At 42.3% G+C, this 21,200-nt stretch overlaps 1 protein-coding gene across 1 annotated transcript in view; it reads right to left on the bottom strand.

Moving 5' to 3' along the window:
* The window catches only part of cacnb3b (calcium channel, voltage-dependent, beta 3b), a 71,686-nt gene that overhangs the window by 20,111 nt on the left and 30,375 nt on the right, over positions 1–21,200 (bottom strand). The window contains exons 2-3 of the mRNA XM_065006060.1: positions 13,913–14,095; positions 9,575–9,723 (exon numbers count right to left, since the gene is read on the bottom strand). Of these exons, the coding sequence (XP_064862132.1) occupies positions 9,575–9,723; positions 13,913–14,095 (332 nt within the window). The remainder of the gene's footprint in view (positions 1–9,574; positions 9,724–13,912; positions 14,096–21,200) is intronic.

Raw genomic sequence — 21,200 nt, 5'->3', positions numbered from 1 at the left:
ATCAAGGAGTCATCTCCACTCCATATCCATCATATGTCTCTATACAGGCTAGTAGAGAGATATCCTATAGCGGGAAATGTACACAAATGCATGTACGGAAAATGTACACACTAACAAATGCATTCAAGCACACACAGCAAGCAATAATTGTCTTTCTTTTTCGGCATCAGACCTGCCTTATTCTAAGTTTAAACATAGTTTGTGTGCTTACTTCGTTAACATCTGACTCCAGAATGATCTGTTCATGCAATTTGTAGTCTATGATATTTCAGATTTAGATATGATTATTTTTCAAGAACTAGTTTGGATGTATTTAACTACTTTTCAAAGTAACTTTAGTTCAGTAAACTATATTTTCCATAGGGGTAACTTTAGTGTAGCTTAACTTCTTCCAGTGTGAAGTAATTGACAGTTTGGTAAACTAGATTTTTAGAAGTAGCTTCCCCAACACTGCACACACACACACACACACACACACACACACACACACACACACACACACACACACACACACACACACACACACACACACACACACACACACCAGCCCTATTGTTCCTGACCCAGGGTCTAATAAGACTGGGCCCATGCTCTCCCACTCAGGCTACCCCAGGCACTAAGGACCCTACTTAAGATGGGCCATTAACCTGGTAGTATACACTCTCCCCACTCTCCCTCTCATTCAACTTTGGCTGATAAAGAATAAAGTCCACCAACTGCTTTCAGCTGAAACATCTAAGGGCTATATTTTATGGATGTGTTGCCGTTTTTATTTCATTCAAGGCATTGCAAACAAACACGCAGGCACGCACACGGCCACACACACTCACACAATTACACACACACACACTCACGCAGGCATGCACGTGGACACACACATGCTCACCCACACATGCTCACGCACACAGACACAAACAGAGGGACACACATGCACATACAAACAGAGAGACACACAAACTTCAAAAGCCCTGGTCTTCGAACCGAGAAGATGGGATGACTATTTGCATCATTAGTGTTGTGCTGGAACAGCTACTGAGTCGCAGAGGAGTTCTAAATCACTCAGAGGGAGGGGAGTGCAGATCGAGAGAGAAATTACAAAGAAAGAGTGAGGCGAAAACAGAGTGAAAAAGGAAGGAGGGAGGGAGCAGCGAGAGTGGTGGGATAGCAAAAGAGAGAAAGAAGAGGAGCGAGAGAGAGAGAGAGAGAGAGAGAGAAAAAAAAAGAGAGAATGTTAGTATCTCAGCAGACCAAGGACTGGAGATTGAAAACGGAATGTTTTTTTGCTGTGAGTTGGTCGTTCTAAATATAGCCTCCCTCCATTCTCCTCTCCTCCCTCTCCTACTTTCCTCACAGCCCCGGCACCGCATATCTCTGAACACCCGTGACAATCCTTGGAGGCTAGGTGGCTAGGAGGATAGGTGGGGGGTGGGTGGTGGAGGGATTCTAGGAGGACGGCAGGATGGGACTGGGGGTTGTCAAAGTTCACCACGTATTGTTGAATTCCCTCGAGAGAGCGAGAAAGAGAGAGAGAGAGACTAAATCGAATTAGACAACTGCACACAACAATACTCAAATCCACTGGAGCCAGATATTTGATCAGACAGTGGACACTATAGCTACAGCATATAGAGATCCGATCCCGCACAGTCATTAGAGCGGTTGCTCCAGTCTACAGCCCTGCCCTGGGTGTGATTTGACCTGTTCCTCTCCTGTGAGCTCATATCTTTGACCAATCAAATCCACTGAAGCCAGACATGCCATCGGTTAACACTATACTGTATAGGGATTAGTCTTTAGGCCAGTTGCCTCCACTCCAAAGACCTGAATGTGATTTGACATCTTCTATGAGCTCATGCCACTACTTCACTCTACTGAGTCAAGTCATTGCAAGCCAACGCATCCCTGTGTTGACGTGGTAACACATCCATCCTACTTGCTAAAAGCTTTCTCGAAAAGGAAGAAAATATCAAAGCCAGTATGAAAACCGGTCCCTCCGTACAAGAGCAGGGGCAGTCCTGGTACCCAGTTCCAAGTGGGTCATGTAGGTTTTCCACACAACTAACAGCAGAGCAGAACATGTGATCTGGGATAGCTTTCTTAGCTAGTTTTCCAACAATTGCCGACAGATTTTTTTGCGAATATTCTCAAAATATGCATTAAAAAAACCAACACATTTTTCCACCAGAGGTGTTTCCTTCAAACTGACTAAAAAGATGACTTAGTGCACATAAAAAAAACAGATGTTCTGAGGTTCACTGAACAACATCTGTTACAGGAGAGCTATGTCAAGTATTGTCACCCAGGTACCCAATACGATATATGTTTTTGACACACCAACCAGAGCACCAGAGCATGTGAGCTAACAGCGATATAATTACAGACAGAGGACATTCAACTCGGCCCAGACAGTCCCCTGACGACGCAATGGGATCAAGACATTGAGAGCAAGACCCGAGTCAATCAATATGAGAGACACACAGATTGATCATTTATCCTGTTCTAAGCGACCAGGACCAGGACAGCGAGACAGTCATCATCTCCTCTCCATGACCTCCCCTGATCTAGTTACCACACACTGCTTTCTTACTGCACTCCTGCCTATGTGTCTGTGTGTGTGTGTGTGTGCGCGCGTGCCCGCGTGTGTGTGTCTGTGCGTCTTTCAATCAACTACCACCACCATCGTTGCACATCGTTACAACAAAAATGCATCACTGCACCTTTCATCTCTCTCCAGCAGTGAGCTGTCCTAGCCTAGCTTCTCTGCTACCCCACCAAGGACACTCAGTTCTCACAGACAAGTGTTCTTCCCTCCTTCCCACCGTGCGTGCACACACACACACACACCTGCCTGTATGCCCCCTGTTAAAAATAGGAGGTATCTCATCTCCAGTCACTGCTAGAAACACTGCTGATCCAATGAGGACACTGTAATGATATGAATCATCAGGAAGGAACAAACACCGACACGGGCATAGACAGAGGCATACGGTACGACAGGAGGAGCAGGAGGAGCAAGAGCCGGAGGCAAGGCTGGGGTGAGAATGTATGCCCAGGCCAGGGAGTGATCTCTATGGTTATCACCGAAATGGCGTTCCCCAAATAACTGAAGTGTACTAAACATGAGGAAGACCTTCCTAATATTGAGTTTTCTCAATGACATTCAAATCACCGTTGAAAAAAGGCGCAGGTTTTAAGTTTGTTCAACCTGAGCGAGTCTGACCATAAGTCAGAGACCACTATGACGACACACCAAAATATGTTGGATCGATCTCGGGAAAAGAGCAGGAATAGGCTTTAGTAGGCTACAGTCCAAGCTACGCCTTAACAATGGTGCGACTGCTGTCGGCATCCAAACATTATCCACCTTGAGTAAACGCTCGGAGGTGAGGATGACAGCAGTGGTGTCGTCTACGGCGATATGGGTATCACTTATTATTGGTTTCTACACAGCGCATTGATGTGAATCACACTGCTGCTCTCTCATTCAGCTATTTGCCGCCTTACGGAAAGTGGTTGTTGTGGATGGCTGTTCACAAACCTAAATGTGTATTTGAAGCCAATAATGGTTGAATTCAAGTTTAAGCTGCCTATCAATCATTGTCTTTGAAGCCAGTGAAAAATGCTCTCCTGCAACAGCTGCATAGTGCAGATCCCAGCCTATGGAATAAAAGTGGGGATTTTATTGCAATCTAATTTATTTTTATTTATTCAATCTGATTCATGCTGATAAAAAAAAGTCCATAGGCCTAATAGACACATGCTCAAACTTGCACACAGTAGTTGCTACATCAATTTTTTTAAAACTTATATACAGAGTGGGGAGAACAAGTATTTGATACACTGCCGATTTTGCAGGTTTTCCTACTTACAAAGCATGTGGAGGTCTGTCATTTTTATCATAGGTACACTTCAACTGTGAGAGACGGAATCTAAAACAAAAATCCAGAAAATCACATTGTATGATTTTTAAGTAATTAATTTGCATTTTATTGCATGACATAAGTATTTGATCACCTACCAACCAGTAAGAATTCCAGCTCTCACAGACCTGTTAGTTTTTCTTTAAGAATCCCTCCTGTTCTCCACTCATTACCTGTATTAACTGCACCTGTTTGAACTCGTTACCTGTATAAAAGACACCTGTCCACACACTCAATCAAACAGACTCCAACCTCTCCACAATGGCCACGACCAGAGAGCTGTTTAAGGACATCAGGAATAAAATTGTAGACCTACACAAGGCTAGGATGGGCTACAGGACAATAGGCAAGCAGCTTGGTGAGAAGGCAACAACTGTTGGCGCAATTATTAGAAAATTAAAGACGTTCAAGATGACAGTCAATCACCCTCGGTCTGGGGCTCCATGCAAGATCTCACCTCGTGGGGCATCAATGATCATGAGAAAGGTGAGGGATCAGCCCAGAACTACACGGCAGGACCTGGTCAATGACCTGAAGAGAGCTGGGACCACAGTCTCAAAGAAAACCATTAGTAACACACTACGCCGTCATGGATTAAAATCCCGCAGTGCACACAAGGTCCCCCTGCTCAAGCCAGCGCATGTCCAGGCCTGTCTGAAGTTTGCCAATGACCATCTGGATGATCCAGAGGAGGAATGGGAGAAGGTCATGTGGTCTGATGAGACAAAAATAGAGCTTTTTGGTCTAAACTCCACTCGCCGTGTTTGGAGGAAGAAGAAGGATGAGTACCACCCCAAGAACACCATCCCAACCGTGAAGCATGGAGGTGGAAACATCATTCTTTGGGGATGCTTTTCTGCAAAGGGGACAGGACGACTGCACCATATTGAGGGGAGGATGGATGGGGCCATGTATCGTGAGATCTTGGCCAACAACCTCCTTCCCTCAGTAAGAGCATCGAAGATGGGTTGTGGCTGGGTCTTCCAGCATGACAACGACCGTGGCTAGGTCTTCCAGGGCAACTAAGGAGTGGCTCCGTAAGAAGCATCTCAAGGTCCTGGAGTGGCCTAGCCAGTCTCCAGACCTGAACCCAATAGAAATTCTTTGGAGGGAGCTGAAAGTCCGTATTGCCCAGCGACAGCCCCGAAACCTGAAGGATCTGGAGAAGGTCTGTATGGAGGAGTGGGCCAAAATCCCTGCTGCAGTGTGTGCAAACCTGGTCAAGAACTACAGGAAACGTATGATCTCTGTAATTGCAAACAAAGGTTTCTGTACCAAATATAAGTGCTGTTTTTCTTATGGATCAAATACTTAAGTGGGGCAAAAAAGTATTTAGTCAGCCACCAATTGTGCAAGTTCTCCCACTTAGAAAGATGAGAGGCCTGTAATTTTCATCATATGTACACTTCAACTATGACAGACAACATGAGGGGAAAAAATCCATAAAATCACATTGTAGGATTTTTAATGAATTTATTTGCAAATTATGGTGGAAAATAAGTATTTGGTCAATAACAAAAGTTTATCTCAATACTTTGTTATATACCCTTTGTTGGCAAACCAAGCTGCTTACCTATTGCAGATTCAGTCTTCCCAGCCTGGTGCTGTTTCTGGTGTCTTTGGTCTTGGCCATAGTGGCCATCTTGGCCATAGTGGCGTTTGGAGTGTGACTGTTTGAGGTTGTGGACAGGTGTCTTTTATACTGATAACAAGTTCAAACAGGTGCCATTAATACAGGGAACGAGTAGAGGACAGAGGAGCCTCTTAAAGAAGAAGTTACAGGTCTGTGAGAGCCAGAAATCCTGCTGTAGGTGACCAAATACTTATTTTCCACCATAATTTGCAAATAAATTCATTAACAATCCTACAATGTGATTTTCTGGATTTTTTTTCTCATTTTGTCTGTCATAGTTGAAGTGTACCTATGATGAAAATTACCGGCCTCTCTCATCTTTTTAAGTGGGAGAACTTGCACAATTGGTGGCTGACTAAATACTTTTTTTGCCCCACTGTATGTCATGCAATAAAATGCAAATGAAATACTTTAAAATCATACAATGTGATTTTCTGGATTTTTGTTTTAGATTCCGTCTCTCACAGTTGAAGTGTACCTATGATAAAAATGACAGACCTCTACATGCTTTGTAAGTAGGAAATCCTGCAAAACCGGCAGTGTATCAAATACTTGTTCTCCCCACTGTATATACACACACACACAGTACCAGTCAAAAGTTTGGACACACCTACTCATTCAAGGGTTTTTCTTTATTTTTACTATTTTCTACATTGTAGAATAATAATGAAGACATCAAAACAATTTTTTAAAAACACACATGGAATCATGTAGTAACCAAAAAATGGTTAAACAAATCTAAATATATTTTATAATTTAGATTCTTCAAAGTAGCCACCCTTTGCCTTAATGACCTCTTCAAACACTCTTGGCATTCTCGGGAATGTAATTACTTTACAGAATTTGGGTAGTCCAAAAGTTACGTTACTGATGACAGTTATGGACAGGTAACTAGTAACTGTAACGGATTACATTTAGAAAGTAACCTACCCAACCCTGAGTAAGTACACTACTTTTGACCAGGGTTTCCCTATGCAGTGCACTTCTTTTGACCAGAGCCTGTGGCCCTAGTCGAAAGCTGTGCACTATTATAGTAACTAAGGTGCCATTTCTTTCATCAACTAGGCTGCCTGGCTGGCTGTGGGCTTGGCCTTGCATCGCTGTGCTGTTGCTGTGAATACTTAGTCTTTTATCCCCACAGGGACTCCTCAACCTGACTCCACTGAGCTGCTGCAGCTTCAAAGTATCTCCACTGAGGAGCTACTGGAGCTAACCCATATACAGCCATCATGTGTACCTACAGTACTGTGCTGCCTGCACCCTTCACATCTTAATTGCATCTTCATTAGACCCATAGAAGCCATGTACTGTACCTAGACCTGCAGCACTGTGCTGCATGCCTCCTGTGTATTATACTTCACCAAACACTACTTTATTCAGCTAATCCATATAGTACAGCCACCCATGTACTGTACCTACTGTAGTACCTACAGTACTGTGCTGCAGGCATCCTTTAATGTCTGAATCCTTCTGGTTAGTGCATGTTATTTAGAATTTGGCCTAATTAGGCTATGCCAGGATTCAGCTTTGTACAATTGGTGTGTCGGGATTATTGTATTGATGAGAGGGATTTAGGAATGTCATTTTCATACATGTATAAATATGTACATTGTTCCCCCCTTAAAGTCATTCAATTCGTATCATTTTGCCTTTTCTTTTTTTATTTGCACATCTGAAAAGAATACTGCTAATTATCTAAGACATTCTGTTGTTATGGATAAGGTTTATATTGAAAGCATGGCACTCGGCAGCCTACTTCAAATTCAATAATGAGTGAAAAGATGGCTGCTGTCAGTGCATGGACGTTTTGGCCATCGGGAGATATAGAGCACTCATCTTTGTCTCTGTCAAGAGTCCTCTATGGTTCTACTACTGGGGAACTTGGTTTTAGTTCATTCTGGTGGGTGAATTGGTGTAAATATGGGGTTGTGAGGTGTCCTAGATAGGGCTTGCCTTGTAAACCAACAGGGTAACACAGAATACGATTGTACTTAATGCCTGCACATGTAACAATTACAAGCATTTGTAAAGACTTATTCATGAAATTCTAAAGTGTAACCAGCTGTATAGAGGGCACACATTTCCATTATATTTCCACTTGTATTCCAATAGAAAACGACTCGTAGATTGACTAAAGAGTATTTTTCTTGAGACAGGAAGGAAACAGAGAGAGACAGAAACTGAGTCTTCACCTCTCTAGACTGAGCTGGTTCATCAAATTGAATCAAAGCATTGCAATCTGACACGCCAGTCCAAACACACACACACACACACACACGCACGCACAAATATGAATGCACACACACATGCACACACCAACACACGCACACACACAAAAACGCACACACACACAGAAGGCACACCTCTCCTCACAGGACAGGCTTTTAGTGCTCTGTCTCACGCAGTATTTAATTGACCCCACACAGGAAGCATAGCGGTCCCAAATGCACTCCTTCCCTCCACACATATACAGCACACACACATACACTGAGAGCACAACCACACACTGAGCGCATACACACATTGAGCGCATACACACACACGCACGCGGACACACACACACACACACACACACACACACACACACACACACACACACACAAGAGAGGATAAAGCATGAATGCCTGCCAGTATATGCACAGCTTCTTCCCCACCCCTGCCTCTCCTCAGCTACTGAACATAACCAGCTTGGTCACCCTGATAACAAGTCAGTATTCCACGTCCATCCATGTCTGAAGACGTCGGGAGATGACGTGGAAACTGACCACTAGGGGCAACAGTGAGCGCTGTCACCTTGAAGTAGATTTCGGGTTTTCTAGGGCGTTGTGGACGGGGATGGTGGAATGGCGTAACATCTGCCTCTGAATCCAAAGGTAGCAAGTTCAAATACATCAATAAAAATATGTTTTTGATATTATTTTTTATTTTAAGCCAATCCCAAATCTTAACTTAACCATTCATAGTTAAAAACTTAAGTATTTGGAGTTAACGCCTGAACTTAACCCTAACTTTTAAAAATATGAGTTAATGCCTAAACTTAACCGTAAATACTTCGCATTTTGACGTTTGGAACAACTTTGAAATTTGACATTTGAGAAACATGGATGAACGTCTAATTCTGACTTGAGACTGTGAGAGCTGGTTGAACATAACAGCAGTTCTGCAATAACCCAGAATACACCAGCACCATTCACCAGCAGTGTCATCAATGGAGCAAGAGTCATGTCACTGGACATCAAGTTTATTGGACATAAGACTGACAATACTGTAAGCTTGAGAGAAGGAACAATGAAAGATTAAATCAGATGTCATATTTCTTAACATGCACAGTTGCCTGACGACTCAAACTGAATCGTTTCCACTGCTCTGTCGTTCGCTACATACTTCAAGTCTGAGAATGCCATCATTGAAGTCGTTTGTGGTGACGTCAAAATGGGAGGCGTTTATACAAAACAAAGTCATCAGTCTCGAACCAATCAGAGTATCAAAGCCAATGAGGAAGTTTCAAATCGCCACTATACCCATGTGTGTTCTGGCTCTCGCCCAACCCATCAACTTCTGGGACCAATCAGACGGCCCCGAGTGTGATTGCATTCGGTGTAGGCTCGGGGAAGCACGCAGATCCAGACTCATTGGGAGAAGAAACTAACGTCTGTGGGCGTGGCGTAGCATTTGGCAGGAGCAAAGAGTCTGGGTAGCCAGGCAAAAAGCTGCTACCCATGAGAGTTGTCCCAGAGTGCTAAACATTTTAACAGAAGCAGTAGCTGTTGTATGAACTTGATAAGACTCTATTTTCAGCTCAAGGTACTGGAAGATAAACTCTTTCTTAGGGTTTGATTGATCTAATTTTGATAAAAGAAAATTCACCAAGTTTAAATCTTTAAAAAATAAAAACATCAAGAAAATAATACAATACAAATGTTCTGTTCTCTGCAGAATGCCTATGCATGCAGAGAGAATAGAATAGAACAGAAGCAGCTGAATAGTTTTGAGAAAGATACAATGTATGGTGGGTACTTACTCTGTTGGAGGTAGGAAGAGAATGCTCTCTCCCCTCTCTGTCTATCTCGCTCTCTCGCTCTCTTGCTCTGCTACTCAGTCGTGGTGTTCTCTCTCTCCAGGCTAGCGGTGAAGTGAACTGTAGCGTGCTTATAAGCAGTCTATCCCTCTCTGTTTCACTCTACCCCCTCCTCCCTCTCCGATACACAACCCTTTGCCACGTCATTAGGGCTCCTTTCTTTCTATCCTATCCGGCACTCTTTCTTTCCTTCACCCCCCCCCCTTTCTCTCCCTCTTCATTGTCATTCTTTTACCTCTATCACTACCTCCACTGGTCTTCTTAGTTACTCTCTTAGTTACTCTGTTACATTTAACTTTCTTACAGCCATATCATATTGTGTGGGACTGATAGAAAGGAATTGTCTGTCTGATTCTGATTCTATCATTTGGTTATTCAAACAAATGTATCTATATTTAGATAATTGTTACTGTGAGATAATCAAAGTTCATTACAGTGTAAATGCTCTAAATTACTGAAAATGGAAGGGACCTACAGTGGGGAGAACAAGTATTTGATACAATGCCGATTTTGCAGGTTTTCCTACTTACAAAGCATGTAGAGGTCTGTAATTTTTATCATAGGTACACTTCAACTGTGAGAGACAGAATCGAAAACAAAAATCCAGCAAATCACATTGTATGATTTTAAAGTAATTCATTTGCTAGTCATCTTGACTACTTTTTTATGTCATTCTCGCTAGCACCAGATGTAAAAAAAAAAAAAAAAAAAAAAGTGTTGATAGAGGACAGAATGCTGTTGGACCATCAGATAATTGGCATTACCCTTACAGAATGTTCACATGGGCAATGATATTGGAAATGACAAGGTGTTTTTAACCAGGATATACAACTGACTTTTTCTGACATAATATACAGTAGGTACAGCAGTTCTCCTTATTGTATGGGAAACTTTTAAATGTGCCATTAGAGGCCATGCAATTCAATACTCATCTTTAAAGCAAAAGCAATTTAGGTAAAAAAATAATTCATATTGATAAAGGAGGGACTAACAGTACAGATAGATAGCAATAAAAACTGTACCATAGAGGAAAAACAAAAAGAAATGGAGGAACATATTCAAGAAAGATCAAGTGCAATACATTTTTATAAAAATAAAGCGAACTGTGGAATAAGGAGAAAAATGCACCAAATTAATTTTAAATTGTCAACATAGAAATGCTACCAAAAATAATTAACTGAAACTTGTTAGAAATGACGGAGTCACACATGATTCACGAAACAATATTTTTTGAAAGAGAAAGCAAAGTACTTTAAGCATTATGTTTTCATTTCAGTCTCTTCCATCTCCACTAACCAAAGTTAATTGTAAGGATTAATAATGTAAAATGAATGCAAAATTAACACCTGTACAGAAACACTCATGTGAAGGCCAAATTACAGAGGAGGAACTTCTTGATGCAATTTAAGCCTTTAAGTCCAGGAAAACTCCAGGGCTGGATGGCCTACCAGTTGATGTGTACAAAACCTTTTTTGATGTACTCAGAGGACTGTTATTCGCATGTTCTAACCACTCATATAAAAATGGTAAATTATCAGATACTCAACAAGAAGGTCTGCTTTAATTTATTACTGAAACAGGACCCAAGTGGTAAATATAAAGATTCAGTCCACTTGCAAAAATTCTAGCAAAATGCAAAGTGCATATAATTAAAAAGGTATTGTTGGATATTATTCATCCTAATCAGGCAGGTGTTCTTTTTAACATGGACGATACATTGGAGATAACATAAGACAAGCACTGGAAACAATCAAACATTATGAAAAATAGCTAAACTAGTCCTGGTATTCATAGCTGACTTTGAAAAGGCTTTACATAAAGTACAACTGGAATTTATATATAAATGCCTGGAATATTTACATTTAGGAGAATCTCTTATTCAATGGGTTAAAGATATGTATAGTAAACCCTAGGTGTAAAATAGCTAATAATGGCTACTTCTCAGAAAGTATTAAACTGTCAAGAGGAGTAAAACAAGGTTGTCCACTATCAGCATATCTATTTATTATAGCCATTGAAATGTTAGCTATTAAAATTAGATCAAACAACAATATCAAGGGGCTAGAAATACAGGGCTTAAAAACAAAGGTGTCATTGTACACTAATGATTCATGTTTTCTTTTAAATACACAATTTGAATCCCTCCACAGCCTCATAGAGGATCTAAATATTTTTTCTAACCTCTCTGGATTACAACCAAATTATGATATTACGTATTGGATCACAAAAATGTTGAACTTTTACATTACCGTGTAGTTTACCAATAAAATGGTCTGGCGGTGAAGTGGACACAATCTGTATTCAGAACCCGAAAGAAAAAAATTATCTCACTACAATACATTTGAATAGAAAGTTAGCAAAAATAGATAAGATTTTGATACCATCGAAAGGAAAATACCTGTCTATTTGTGGAAAAATCACCCTGATTAACTCTTTAGTCATATCCCAGTTTACCTACTTGCTTATGGTCTTGCCTACACCTAGTGACTTGTTTTTTAAAAATGGTATGAGCAGAGAATATACAGTATTTGGAACATTAAACCAGACCAAATTAAACAGGCCTATTTATATAATGAATATGAATTTGGAGGGCAGAAATGATTAAATATTAAAGAATTAGACTTCTCACTAAAGGCTTCAGTCATACAAAAGTAATATTTAAATCCAAACTGGTTCTCTAGCACAGTGGTTCCCAAACTTTTTATCGTCCCAAACCCCTTCAAACATTCAACCTCCAGCTGCGTACCCCCTCTAGCACCAGGGTCAGCGCACTTTTTTTTGCCATCATTGTAAGCCTGCTACACACACACTAATCAATACATTTATTAAACATAAGAATAGGTGAGTTTTTGTTACAACCCGGCTCGTGGGAAGTGACAAAGAGCTCTTATAGGACCAGGGCAAAATAGTAATATAATAATAATAAATTATTTTGCTCTTTATTTTGCCATCTTACATATAAAACTTTATTTGATAATCGAAAATGGTGAATAACTCACCACAGGTTAATGAGAAGGGTGTGCTTGAAAGGATGCTCATAACTCTGCAATTTTGGGTTGTATTGGAGAGAGTCGGTCTTAAATCATTTCCCACACACAGTCTGTGCCTGTATTTAGTTTTCATGCTAGTGAGGACCGAGAATCCACTCTCAAGTAGGTACATGGTTGCAAAGGGCATCAGTGTCTTAACAGCGTGATTTGCCAAGACAGGATACTCTGAGCGCAGCCCAATCCAGAAATCTGGCAGTGGCTTCTGATTAAATTCAATTTTCACAGAACCGCTTTTGCAATTTCTATGAGGCTCTCTTGTTCAGATATCGGTAAGTGGACTGGAGGCAGGGCATGACAGGGATAACGAATCCAGTTGTTTGTGTCGTCCATTTCGGGAAAGCACCTGCTTAATTGCACACCCAACTCACCCAGGTGTTTCGATATATCACATTTGACATTGTCTGTAAACTTGAGTTCATTTGCACACAAAAAAATCATACAATGATGGAAAGACATGTGTGTTGTCCTTGTTAAAACCTCTTCAGGATCGGTGGGTCCCCTGCGGGACGGTTGAGCTAACGTAGGCTAATGCGATTAGCATGAGGTTGTAAGTAACAAGAACATTTCCCAGGACGTAGACATATCTGATATTGGCAGAAAGCTTGCATTACAGTGAAATAATACCATGCTATTTTTTGAGGTGAGTGCACAGTTTTGAACATGAAAAGTTATTAATAAACAAATTAGGCACATTTGGGCAGTCCTGATACAATATTTTTAACAGAAATACAATGGTTCATAGATCAGTCTACAACTTTGCACATACACTGCTGTCATTTAGTGGCCAAAATCATTGTAATGGCTAATGTCATTGTAATGGCTTGTCATTGTAATGGCTTGAATGGACTATATGGAACGGTATCAAACACATCAAACATATGGAAATCATATATTCGACTCTGTTCCATGAATTCCATTCCAGCCATTACAATGAGCCTATCCTCCTACAGCTCCTTCCACCAGCCTCCACTGACACACACAGTCATAAAGAAGACGTGATAGCACCTCTTCCCCCACAGGAAGTTGAAAAGGTTTGGCATGGGCCCTTAAATCCTCAAGAAGTTATACAGCTACACCATTGAGAGCATCTTGACTGGCTGCATCACCGCTTGGTATGGCAACAGCACCGCCCTCGATTGCATGGTGCTACAGAGGGTGGTGCAGACAGCCCAGTACATCACTGAGGCCGAGCTCCCTGTCATCCAGGACCCCTATATCAAGCGGTGTGAACCTGTGCGCTCCTCGTCCCCTGCCTCAGCTCTACCCTCGGGCAGGTGGTCGAAGACTGCCCGGAAACGACGGATGAACTCCTCAAAGTGGTCCAGTACCGCATCTCCTTCGACCCACACGGCGTTGGCCCACTCCAGGGTTTTCCCCGAGAGGCATGAGACGAGGGCGGACACCCTCTCACGGTCTGGAGGACCCGGGTGGACAGTCGCCAGGTCTAACTCCAACTGCAGCAGGAAACCCTAGCAGCGGGCAGTTGTCCCATCGTACTCCCCGGGGAGGGCGAGGCGAATCCCACTGGAACCGGGTGCTGGGGGAGCTAGTAGAGGAGGCCCTTGTTGTACTGGTGGAGGTGCTGGAGGGACTCCCTGTCTCTCCCAGCAGTCCATTGTTTGGACGACGTGGTCCATGCGGCGCCGAGATGGTGGAGCTTCGCTGCGTGTTCCTGGACGTGCTCCTCTACCCCAATAACAGGGACACCTGATCCTGCTGACTCCATTGAAGGTTGGGGTATTCTGTCAATGGTGGGTGTAGCTGGTGCATGGAAGTCAAGTGCAGGAGAGCAGAGTTGAGTGAACAAGGCACTTTACTTAGGCAATGATAATACAGAACGCAACCGTGTCACAAGACAAATGCCCAAAGAACAAGTGAGGCAGCACAAAGTACAAAACCCAAAACCGGCTGCCACAAAGCACGGGCATGAAACAAAACCCGGCACAAACCAGCCGGAAGCGTGCCAACCTTGACAAATAAACAATACCCCACACAGACATGGAGGGAACAGAGGGCCAGGTGTGCAGGAAAACAAGACAAAACAAATGGAAAATGAAAGGTGGATAGCTAGAAGACTGATGTTGTCGACCGCCGAACACCGCCGGAACAAGGAGAGGAACCGACTTTGGCGGATGTCGTGACACTCTGTCACTCCAATATCCCTGCACATTATCAATATGGTACTGGAACTGACCCTGATTATAACTTCTTACTTTCTCGTGTTCTACTTATTTATTATTTCTTGTGCGTTTTTGTTCCCCCTTATGTTATGTTTCGTGCTAAATTGATATTGATTACTGCATTGTTGGGTTTTGAGCTTGCAAGAAAGGCATTTCACTGTACTTGTGCACGTGACATTAAAACTTGTGCACGTGACATTGTGCACTGGGCCAGCCCTACCCTTCCATCACACTATGCATGAGTACCAGACACAAGAACTAAAGACACAAATTATCAACGAACCACCACCAAAGCCACGTCTTAAAACTCTTATCAACACCCTCTCCTAACCACCATGGGAGTTGAACATGTCAGAACAGCCAAACCTTGAAGATAATAGCAACGCAGGAGACAGTGTGGTGGTGGTGGTAGGGTGACATGGAGTCAGACATGTAGAAGGATCCAGTGTGTTTGTGGGTGTGTGTGTCTGTGTGCTGTTCTTTGGATGTCACGGCTGGCTGTACACTGACAGGCCCTCCACTGCACTACCATGTCAGGGGCCCTTGTGTATGTGTGTTCTAGGGAATACTTCAACCGAGAACAGTCAATCCCTCAATTCAACTCTCCCGCTGATCCTGCTGGTGCTGGTACACTGCGATGCATCACACACACACACACACACACACACACACACACACACACACACATTTTGAACATCTACACAATTCCATATAGTGTACAATCCACAACAAAAGGGGCAGCATGTAGCCTAGCAGTTAGAGCGTTGGGCCAGTAACCGAAAGATTGCTGGATCAAGAATTCCGAGCTGACAAGGTAAAAATCTGTCATTCTTCCACTGGTCAAGGCAGTTAACCGATTGTTCCCAGGTAGGCTGTCATTGTAAATAAGAATTTGTTCTTAACTGACTTGCCTAGTTAAATAAAGGTTATGTTTTTTAATATACAGTGGGGAGGACAAGTATTTGATACACTGCCGATTTTGCAGGTTTTCCTACTTACAAAGCATGTAGAGATCTGTAATTTTTATCATAGGTACACTTCAACTGTGTGAAACGGAATCTAAAACAAAAATCCAGAAAATCACATTGTATGATTTTTAAGTAAGGTCATGGGGTCTGATGAGACAAAAATAGAGCTTTTGGTCTAAACTCCACTCGCCGTGTTTGGAGGAAGAAGAAGGATGAGTACAACCCCAAGAACACCATCCCAACCGTGAAGCATGGAGGTGGAAACATCATTCTTTGGGGATGCTTTTCTGCAAAGGGGACCGGACGACTGCACCGTATTGAGGGGAGGATGGATGGGGCCATGTATCGCGAGATCTTGGCCAACAATCTCCTTCCCTCAGTAAGAGCATAGAAGATGGGTTGTGGCTGGGTCTTCCAGCATGACAACGACCGTGGCTGGGTCTTCCAGGGCAACTAAGGAGTGGCTCCGTAAGAAGCATCTCAAGGTCCTGGAGTGGCCTAGCCAGTCTCCAGACCTGAACACAATAGAAAATCTTTGGAGGGAGCTGAAAGTCCGTATTGCCCAGCAACAGCCCCGAAACCTGAAGGATCTGGAGAAGGTCTATTTGGAGGAGTGGGCCAAAATCCCTGCTGCAGTGTGTGCACACCTGGTCAAGAACTACAGGAAACGTATGATCTCTGTAATTGCAAACAAAGGTTTCTGTACCAAATATTAAGTTCTGCTTTTCTGATGTATCAAATACTTATGTCATGCAATGAAATGCAAATGAATTACTTAAAAACCATACAATGTGATTTTCTGGATTTTTGTTTTAGATTCCGTCTCTCACAGTTGAAGTGTACCTATGATAAAAATGACAGACCTCTACATGCTTTGTAAGTAGGCAAACCTGCAAAATCGGCAGTGTATCAAATACTTGTTCTCCCCACTGTATATATATATATATTTTTTTTTAAGTTCATAGGGACATATGCACCAAGACTGCACCACTTGTCGTTATAGCCTACAATTAAGACTGAAGAAGTCTATGAGAAATTTCCAGTGAAGTTAAGATTCATAATTTATAACACAGGTTGCGGGAAACAGTCAGCCTAAGGAGGAGAGAGGAGAGGGACATCAATTTGAATTCAGTATGAGCAGTATGAAGTGAATAAAACATGAAGAAAGGGCTTGAAAGCTAAACTCCATCCACAATGTTAGAGAGAGAGAGAGATTGAGAGAGAGAGATAGAGAGAGGAAAGGGAGGTTAATAAAGAGAGAGAGAGAGCTATAGATGACTCCCTGTCTTGGGGTTGGCAGTGAAGCCCTGTCCTGTCCTGTGGGCCGCACCCAAGCATTTCAGTGAAGATATCTGTCAGCAGACCTGGGTTCAAATACTATTTGATATCATCTCAAATACTTAAACTGGGCTTGATTGGGCTTGCCTGGTGCAGCAGGACCAATAGAATAGTCACACAACTGCAAACCCTATTCATCTGGCACTCCAGACAAGCAAAAGCAAACTCTATGTATTTGAAAGAATTCAAATAGTATTTGAACCCAGATCTATTAGTCCCTTTGTGTCTTTCCCTGTTAGTCTGTCTGTCGATCTGTCTATCCCATGAACCGTGTGTGTGTGCCACGCATGCGTACTCATACATGCTTCCATGTGTATCAGTCCATCAGTCTGTCCCATGAACCACATCTGCAGAACTGGTACTAGTGCATTATGGATGAGACATCTATTTGAAGGCACAGAGTCTAGGGTGGAGGGTTGAGGGTGCTGCGTTCTGACTTTTGAGGGTAGGGAGACGACACCAACCCGCCTGCTGGCTGGCTGCCAAGCTCCTTTCAGGATCAGGAGGACGTCGAGTACAGTAGATTAGACTGAGACTTTATAGCAGGTACAGCCCTATGGGCCCTGGTCAAAAGTAGTGAACTACATTGGGAATAGGGTGCCATTTGGGATGCAGACTGAGATGTTACAAGACACATACAGCTTGTGTTGGTGACTGTAGCCTACAGTCAGTCAGAGAGGAGTGGTGTGGCATGGAGTGGCAGGAGGAGAGCAACTGGGTGAATGAGTGGATGAGGGGAGAGGGAGGGAGGAGGAGGGGAAAGGAGTGAGTGACAGAGAGCAGCCAGCTATAGTGGTTGTGTTAGATTATATTAGATTGTGTTCAGGTTAGATTAGACTGAAATAGATTATGAGATACCAGTGTAAACTGAGTCAACCAGCCGGCATCATAGGTCTGCATGGATTGAGCTTGATGGAGAAAATAATAAACTAATGGACCAATATGTCACGGTAAACACACACCACGTATTAGATATAATACAGAATAGAATTGAATCTGTCAGTCAAAGGATAGAAAAGTGCTTTTGGCAAAAGCAAAACTTGCGACTTCAGACATTGCACCTTCTCATGTTTATTATCTAAATACTGTAGATCTCTGCAGGAACGACAACCAATGAACCAGGAAGACACTGCTGCTTGTAAACATTGACTGGACAGTAAACAAACAAATAACTTCATATAGATTCAAATTTGGTTTTACAAATATTTATCTGAAGTGCAATACATTTCTTTACTACCGGCTATATCACAGACATTTAGGGCTATATGCAAGTGGAAGTGTTTCATAACGCAGCTTTTTAAAGTTATTATTTTAACTCTGAGAAATGTCGCTAATTGTTTGCACACAAATTGGCCATTTGAATTTATAGGATTCATATAATATTCAATAAATATAGTACCCGACATCTGATTTTGACCAAACCTCTTCTTAAGAATGACTAAATCAAATCAAGCTTTTTTTATATAGCACATTTCACACATGAATGCAACGCAATGCGCTTCACAGGAAAAAGTACAAATGAAAAACGATGAAAATAAAAACAGAAATATTTACTACGGAAACAAACATAAGAGGATAAAAAAACTAAAGAATAATACAAAAAACTGAAAGTCTAAACAAGCACCCTAAGGAAAAGCAAAGCTAAAAAGGTTTTAAGATCTCTTTAAAATATGTCCACAGTTTCGGCCCCGCTCAGGTTCTCTTACAGGCTATTCCAGAGGCAGGGGGCATAGTAACTCAAGGCTGACTTTCCATGCCTCTTGGTCCTAGGCTTTGACAGGAGAACGTTACAGTGGCCAAGCCTGCTTGTAAAAAAAAAGCATGGATGAGTCTCTCTGTATCAGCCTGAGATATTAGGAACCTGAGGAACATTGCAGTTTATGTGTGATTCGAAATTGAGTTCAGAATCTGAAATGACACAGATTTTTACCTGATGTTTACCCTTTATTGAATTAAAATGTGCAGCCAGGTTCGCTCTGTGCCTTGGCTCCAATAATAAGTACCTCAGCCTTGTCTTGATAAATGCTGGAGGAAGTTGTGAGCCAAGTATTTTTAAAATCACTACACTTTAATCAGTGTGATAATTTATCTGTGGAGCAAAAATCCTCTGATGACACAAAAATGTAAAGTTGTGTTTCATCTGCATAGCAGAGAAAATCAATTCTGTGCTTTCTGATGACGCTGCCAAGGGGTAACATACCAAAAGGTACGTGGACACCTGCTCATCAAACATCTCATTCCAAAATCATGGGCATTAATATGGAGTTGGTTCCCCATTTGCTGCTATAACAGCCTCCACTCTTCTGGGAAGGCTTTCTACTAGACGTTGGAAAATTGCTGCGGGGACTTGCTTCCATTCAGTCACAAGAGCATTAGTGAGGTTGGGCACTGATGTTGGGCGATTAGGCCTGGCTCGCAGTCGGCGTTCCAATTCATCCCAAAGTCGTTCGATGTGGTTGAGGTAAGGGCTCTGTGCAGGCCAGTCAAGTTCTTCCACACTGATCTCGACAAACAATTTCTGTATGGACCTCGCTTTGTGCACCCCCGTAGTCATGCTGAAACAGGAAACGGCCTTCCCCAAACTGTTGCCACAAAGTTGGAAGCACAGAAGCACAGAATATCATTGTATACTGTAGCGTTAAGATTTCCCTTCACTGGAAAACAGCCACAGACCATTTTTCCCCCTCCAACAAACTTTACAGCCTGCACTATGCATTGTGGAAGTTAAAGTTCTGCTGGCAATTTCCAAACCCAGATTCGTCCATCGGACTGCCAGATGGTGAAGTGGCCATGGAAACCCATTTCATGAAACTCCCCACGAACAGTTTTTGTGCTGACGTTGCTTCCAGAAGCTGTTTGGAGCTCGGTAGTGAGTGTCGCAACCAAGGACAGATGAGTTTTACTCGCTATGCGCTTCAGCATTCAAAGGTCCCGTTCTGTGAGCTTGTGAGGCCTACCACTTCGCGGCTGAGCCGTTATTGCTCCTAGACGTTTCCACTTCACAATAACAGCAGCTCTAGCAGGGCAGGGGCAGCTCTAGCAGGGCAGAAATTTGACAAACTGAGTTGTTGGAAAGGTGGCATCCTATGATGGTACCAAGTTGAAAGTCACTGAGCTCTTCTAAGTTCATTCTACTGCCAATGCTTGTCTATGGATATTGTATGGCTGTGTGCTTGATTTTATCGACCTGTCAGCAACGGGTGTGGCTGAAATAGCCAAATCAACCAATTTGAAGGGATGTCCACACTTTTGTATATATAGTGCAAATAAACTGAACAGTACCAGACCCAAAATTGAAACTCATGGAATGCCACGTGACATCTATTTTGTTCAGGTTTGTTCACCAAGGGTGACAAAAATTCTTGACCGGTTAAATAGGTCCTAAACCAATTTAGAACTGGTCAACCGTGTCGAATGCAGCACTTAAAGACAATTGATCACTTTTAACTAAGGATTTTTCTATGCTGTGGTGGGCATGAAACCCGGATTGGAATATGTCAAAAATACAGTTGGCACTTAAAAAATACTTTTGCTTCTTGAAAAACAGTTTTTCCAGAATAGAAGGTTGGAGATTGGCCGAAAATTGCTAAGAGCTGAAGAATCTAGGTGTTTCACCATAGCAGTTTTTAGTGCAGTGGGGAGCGTGCCGTGAACAGGGAGTGATTAACAATAGCTCGCACTTATTGCAATTAAAAACTGTTTTGAAGAAAGTGGTGGGGAAAGGATCGAGCATGTCTATGTCAACTAGGGAAAATAACAGTTGGTGACTTTTGGTGGCTTCTGGTACATTCTAATGCCTTTATTATTCTTTCATTCTTGAATAACTTTACCTCCCAGATTGGGAAGGGAAGGGAAAGGGGATCGCTAGTCAGTTGCACAACTAAATGCAGTCAACCGTTCAAAAGTTTGTGGTCACTTAGAAACGTCCTTGTTTCTGAAAGAAAAGCACATTTTTTGTCCTTTAAAATAACATAAACTTGCTCAGAAATACAGTGTAGACATTGTTATTGTTGTAAATGACTACTGTAGCTGT

This window comes from Oncorhynchus nerka, linkage group LG20 (assembly GCF_034236695.1).
Source record: "Oncorhynchus nerka isolate Pitt River linkage group LG20, Oner_Uvic_2.0, whole genome shotgun sequence".
NCBI lineage: Eukaryota > Metazoa > Chordata > Actinopteri > Salmoniformes > Salmonidae > Oncorhynchus > Oncorhynchus nerka.
The sequence above is the reverse complement of the archived record's forward strand: the minus strand, read 5'-3'. Positions and strand labels throughout refer to the sequence as shown.